The following is a 7,001-nucleotide window of genomic DNA, read 5'->3' as shown; positions in this document are numbered from 1 at the left end:
CCAATATTTTGGATTTCAGTCATATCTCGACCATATCTTGACTAATGTTTTTGATTTCAGTCATACCTCGGCCGTTTCAGTCATGTCTCGGCCGATGTTTTCAATTTCGGCCATATCTTAACCGATGTTTTTGACTTCAGTCATATCTCGGCCAATGTTTTGGATTTCAGTCATGCCTCAGCTGTTTCAGTCATGCCTCGGCCAATGTTTTCAATTTCAGCCATATCTTGACTGATGTTTTTGACTTCAGTCATATCTAGGCCAATGTTCTGGATTTCGGTCATACCTTGGCCTTTTCAGTCATGCCTTGGCCGATGTTTTTGATTCCAGTCATACCTTGGCCGTTTCAGTCATGTCTCGGCCGGTGTTTTCAATTTTGGCCATATCTTGACCGATGTTTTTGATTTCGGTCATATCTGGGCCATGTCAGTCGTGTCTCAGCTGATGTTTTGGATTTCGGCCATATCTTGACTGATGTTTTTGACCTAAGTCATATCTCAGTCAATGTTTTGGATTTCGGTCATACCTTGGCCGTTTCAGTCATGCCTTGGCCGATGTTTTTGACTTCAGTCATATCTCAGCTGGTGTTTTGGATTTTGGTCATATCTGGGCCATGTCAGTCATATCTCAGCTGATGTTTTGGATTTTGGCCGTATCTTGACTGATGTTTTTGATTTCAGTTATACCTTGGGCATTTCAGTCATGCCCCGGCCGATGTTTTTGATTCCGGTCATACCTCGGCCATTTCAGTCATATCTCAGCCGTTTCAGTCATGCCTCAGCCAATGTTTTTGATTTTGGTCATATCTCAGCCATTTCAGTCATGTTTCGGCCGATGTTTTGGATTTCAGCCATATCTTGACCGATGTTTTTGATTTCTGTCATACCTTGGCCATATCAGTCATGTCTTGGCCGATGTTTTCAATATCGGCCATATCTTGACCGATGTTTTTGATTTCGGTCATATCTCAGCCATATCAGTCATGTCTTGGCCGATGTTTTGGATTTCAGCCATATCTTGACCGATGTTTTGCATTTCTGTCATACCTCAGCCGTATCTTGGCCATTTCAGTCATATCTCGGCCGATGTTTTGCATTTCAGCCATATCTTGACCGACATTTTGGAGTTTGGCCATACCTCGGCTGTGTCAGTCATGTCTCAGCCGATGTTTTCAATTTTGGCCATATCTTGACTGATGTTTTTGTGACCAACAGACCCATTGACCGACCGACTCATTGACCGACCGACCCATTGACTGACCAGTGTCCTCGGCCCATCTGATATATCAGATCCCTGACCCACTCAGCCCACCTGTTTGTGTCAGACACATACTTCAGCCACTACCTACCAAAGTCAATAGAAAAGTCTACATACTATGGGCCCACCTGTTGGTATCACAAACACACCTTGACTGGCCCACCTGTTTGTATCAGGTACATATTTCATACACTACCTACCATACACTATCAACCAAAGTCAATTGAAATGTCTATGCTTATCTACTACACCCTACACCACATACCATAGGCCCACCTGTTGCTATCACAAACACACATTGACTGGCCCACCTGTTTGTATCAGGTACATATTTCATACACTACCTACCATACACTGTCTACCAAAGTCAATAGAAATGTCTACACTTATCTACTACACCACATACCATGGGCCCACCTGTTGGTATCATATAAACACTTGAAGTCAGCCCACCTGTATGTAACAGAACAATACATTGATGGGCCCACATCAGCTGGCCTGTTTGGAACAGGGAATTTTCACCCTCAGCTGTATGTGTTTATCAAGAGTAAAGTGACTGCAGTATGTGGAGCAATCGAGTTCTTGGCGTTGACAAGGAAGTATTCACTCTACCTGTCTGCCCTACTTGTCGTGATGTTTTCCCCCCCACAATGTTGACCAAATCACACGACACTTGCACGACTTGTGCAGTTGACCTCTTTCTTCCAGATATGACAAAACGGGGCAATCAATGGGCTGTGAAAACGCCCATCATCAAATACCCTTACCTTCCTTTATCTGAGCAGATCAAATCCCTCCTCAAAATTCCAGGTCTTGAAGCGGTTCTCGATGGTTGGCGCTCCAAACCTCGCATCATTGGTGAATATACAGATATTTTCGATGGTGCTGTGTGTCGCACAAAGCTTAAGGGTCCAGATGGCAACCTTTTTTTCTCAAATCTTTCTCATGAGAAGAGTGGGCCAGATGGGGAACTCTGTATAGGAGTAAATCTTGGTGTCGACTGGTACATTATCCTTGTTCAGGCAATAGTACTTACATCCATTTTATTATACTAGGTTCTCCTACATATGAAGCAACATAGCACCATCCCACTCGTCATGTCCAACATCATTCTCGATTTGCAATCTTCCACCGGAGTACCGGTAAGTCCATCATGTCCACCTTCACTTGCTGATTTATTCTGTTCAAAGATATTGAACCTCGAACCTGATGTGCATGAGCATTCTTCCTGGACCGAAAGAGCAAAATCCCAACCAAATCCAGTGGTTCTTAGGCCCTATTATCTCGGACTTGCTGCGCCTATGGAAATTCGGAGTCAGAGTGCCAACTGAATCTTGTCCTCAAGGTACATACATCCAAGACACTATCATGAGCATTACAATTTCATTATGGATTTGGTCTCAGGTCGACTTGTTCGTGTGATTTTGGTCGCTGTGGTCTGCGATAAACCTGCTGCGTAGAAGATTGGAGGCTTCACATCACACTCTCACACAAAATTTTGTACAGCATGTTGGATAACAATCGAGGACAAGGATAAACCATGCGCTTTTCAAAATGGTAGTACATGGACAGCACTACTATCTACCTTACACACTAATGAAAGTCCTTTCTCAGCTGTTCAACCATGGACAAACGAGGAGCAATGAGAACTTGGTGAGCACTATCACAAGCTCACCACAGCAAGCGCATGCAAGAACTTCGTCAAGGAACATGCTACTCGATACACACAACTCTCTCGTCTTCCATACTTTAATCTCACAGAACAAATAGTCATTGATCCCATGCACAACCTCTTCCTTGGCGAGTTTCTCCATCCTGCACTGCTGTCAAGAAGTTCACACCTCTCATCTAGCACATATTGCAGTAACATATCTCCGTATTATACGAGTGAATGGACGTGCATAATATCCCGTATGATACAGGCCAGCGGACCATGGGCCGAAGGTAGATATATCCTCGACTATGACGGATGGGCCGGGAGTGTTATTATTCCCGATGGAGATGGGTGGGCCCATGTAGGGAATATGTAGAGTAGATGAGTGGGCCGATGGACATGAATATTCAATAGACAGATGGGCCGAGGTAGTTGGATATTATGTAGATGGGTTTACCAAGGTAGATGTGTATCAAATAGCCGGGTATGTCAAGGGTGCTTGTTATCACATAGACGGGTGGGCCCAGATATATATCATATTAGACGGGTGGGCCGACGAATTAAGATTATTTTGTAGAGGGGTGGGCTGAGGGAGTGGTGAAATATTTATTATATATATGGGTGGGCCGAGGAAACGGTAAAATATTTATTATATATACGGGTGGGCCGAAGGTAGTCGTATATTGCATAGATGGGTAGGCCGACATGGGGGTATATAATATAGACGGGTGGGCTGAGAGAGCAATTTATTAGATATTATATAGATGGGTGGGCCGAGGTAGTTGGATATCACATATATGGGTGGGCCCAGATACATATCATATAGACATATGGGCTGAGGTGGTAGTATATTATATAGACGTATGGGCCGAGGTAGTAGTATATTATATAGACGGGTGGGCTGAGATGGCTGATATCATATCCACGGGCCAGGTAACATCTATCGAGTTCTGGGTAACATCTATTGATGTCCGGGTAACTAATATTGAGTTCCAGGTAACTAATATTGACTTCCGGGTAACATCTATTGATGTCCGGGTAACTAATATTGAGTTCCAGGAAACTAATATTGACTTCCAGGTATTTCATAAATTGAACAAATCACTAAGTACCGAGTACTGAGTTCCGGGCATCGAGTTCTGGGCATCGAGCACCGAAACATGAAACTAAAATACAACATTTTGTAAATTGAACAAATCACCAAGTACCGAGTTCTGGGCACCGAGTTCTGGGCATCGAGTTCTGGGCATCGAGCACCGAAACATGGAACTAAAATACAACATTTTATAAATTGAACAAATCACCAAGTACCTAGTACTGAGTTCCGGGCACCAAGTTCCGGGCACCAAGTTCCAGGCATCGAGTTCTGGGCATTGAGCACTGAAACACAAAACTAAAATACAACATTTCGTAAATTGAACAAATCACCAAGTACCAAGCACCAAGTTCCGGGCACTGAGTTCCAGGCATCGAGTTCTGGGCATTGAGCACTGAAATACAAAACTAAAATACAACATTTCGTAAATTGAACAAATCACCAAGTACCAAGCACCAAGTTCCGGGCACCAAGTGCCGAGTACCAAGTTCCGGGCATCGAGTACCGAGTGCTGAAACCCAGCACTCGGCACTCAGTACTCAATACCCGGAACTCGGTACTTGTGCTGAATATATTGGTAGATCTTAACCTATTGATGTCATGAGACTATGGACAGACTCCCCTTGACAAGGGCTACAATTTTGATTTTATCTAAAAAGTTCCCACGGTCCAAGTGCTTTCTTGAACCCTCCATTTGCAAGTATTTTGCTTATATCTTACTAGGATCTTAACCTATTGATGTCATGAGACTATGGATAGACTCCCCTGGACAAGGACTACAACTTTGGTTTTCATCGAAAAAGTTCCCACGGTCTACAATATTGAGTACCGAGCACCGAACACCGACTACCAAGCACCGAGCACCGAGCACCGACTACCGAGCACCGAGCACCAAGCACCAAGCACCAGGCACCGCCACGGTCTACAATATTGAGTACCGAGCACCGAGCACTGAGTACCGGGCACCGGGCAGATATTTATCTACAAAGTTCCCATGGTCAAAGTGCTTTCTTGAACACTCCATTTGCAAGTATTTTGCTTATATCTTACTAGGATCTTAACCTATTGATGTCATGAGACTATGGATAGACTCCCCTAGACAAGGGCTACAACTTTGGTTTTCATCGAAAAAGTTCCCACGGTCTACAATATTGAGTACCGAGCACCGAGCCCTGAATACTCGGTACTTGGTACCTACTTGATACTCAGACCTCGGTACTCAGTATACAATGCTGAATCTCTTGGTACTCAACTGAGCACTGAGTACTGACTACCGAGCATTTAGTATATTGAGTATTGAGTATTGAGTACCGAGCACCGAGCACTGAATACTCAGTACTCGGTACTTGATACTCGATGCTCAGTACCTACTCAATACTCAATACTTGGTACTCGGTACTTGATACTCAATGCTGAATATCTTGGTACTCACCTGAGCACTAAGCACTGAGTACTGACTACCAAGTATTTGGTATTTAGTATCAAGTACCGAGTATTGAGTACCAAGCACCAAGCACTGAATACTTGGCACTCAGTACCTTCCTGATACTCAACACTCAACACTCAGTAATTGGTACCTACTCAATACTCAATACTCAATACTCTGTACTCAGCACTGAGCACTGAGCACTGAGTTCTGACTACCAAGTATTGAGTACTGAGTATCAAGTACTGAGCACTAAGCACTGAATACTTGGTACTCGGTACTTACTTGATACTCAAGTACCTGTATAGTGTACCCTCCCTCAGATACATTATATCACTGGACCAGGACACCTACACGATCCTTCTACAGCAACAAAAATTGATAAATCATGTGTTTCACATTTCTCATGTTTCTGACTGCTCTATCCTTGCATAAATAATCCAATATATTCATATATCATTAGCATAGCATATATACTTGCTTTTCATGACCAGGATCAGCTCAAAATATACTGTTGCTTTGAGATGGTGTATATACTTGATATTTCTACTGATAAAAGGCCCGTATCTCTGAATTATTGAACTTTAATGATCAGACACCTAGAGTATATTTCACATATATTCAGTATGATGGATCTAAAATTACAGAAAGATCCACCAGGAATTGGGAGCTGGGGAAGTGAAATAGATAAGAAATTGAGTGTGGGAAACGTCAAAGCTCAAATGCCCCAAACATCGAAAATGGTCAGTTGGTGTATCCTTGGCTATGGGCAACCAATTCAAACACTTCTATGCCACATCCCTCCCACCAACACTCCACCATGTATCCTACACATTTTTAATGAAATCTTCAACCTGTATCATATATAAATGTGACTTTGTGTGAACAGATGTCAATTGTCACTTTTCACATGTATATTGTTTTGCTTGTCATTCACTCAATCCTGGATGGATCTTTCTAAGCCTTTAAGGCTATCATTTACCATGTGGGCTTTTGATCAGTAGAAATATCCCCTTTACATCAGATCTCAAATTTCCGGCCTAAATATCACTGATCCTTAGCATAATAAATGTAATAATGACAGTCTATGAGTAACTTGGATAATCTGTGTAAGGGTAGGGTGGTAAAACATATCAAAATGTCACAATTGTGATTTGTCAAGTGTTGTTCCTATGGAAGGATCATGTAGGTGTCCTGGTCTATCTATATGATGTATCTACTACCAATATACATAGAAATAGACCCCATACCTGGGTGCTTGGTGCTTAGTGCTTGGTGCTCAGTAGTGGGTACTCAGTGTGCTCAGTGCTTAGTTGAGTACCAAGATATTCAGCATTGAGTATCAAGTACTGGGAACTGAGTACCAAGTACCAAGTACCAAGTTTTGAGTATCGAGTAGGTACTGAGTACCGAGTATTCAGTGCTTGGTGCTCGGTATTCAATTTTATAGACCGTGGGAACTTTTTCGATGAAAATCAAAGTTGTAGTCTATGTCAAGGGGAGTCTATCCATAGTCTCATGACATCAATAGGTTAAGATCCTAGTGAGGTATAAGCAAAATACTCGAA

At 42.7% G+C, this 7,001-nt stretch overlaps 1 protein-coding gene across 1 annotated transcript; it reads left to right on the top strand.

The window, feature by feature from the left end:
• Nucleotides 1–2,457: 2,457 nt before the first annotated feature.
• On the top strand, nucleotides 2,458–2,679 carry EDB91DRAFT_1061161 (uncharacterized protein; the record flags this gene model as incomplete). Its single annotated transcript, XM_041314412.1, has 1 exon — nucleotides 2,458–2,679. A coding segment is annotated over one exon (222 nt), but the record flags the coding sequence as incomplete, so codon positions are not given.
• Nucleotides 2,680–7,001: the final 4,322 nt, after the last annotated feature.

This window comes from Suillus paluster (genome assembly GCF_016628075.1).
Source record: "Suillus paluster strain FC165 chromosome Unknown EDB91scaffold_95, whole genome shotgun sequence".
Classification (NCBI taxonomy): Eukaryota; Fungi; Basidiomycota; class Agaricomycetes; order Boletales; family Suillaceae; genus Suillus; species Suillus paluster.
The sequence above is the reverse complement of the archived record's forward strand: the minus strand, read 5'-3'. Positions and strand labels throughout refer to the sequence as shown.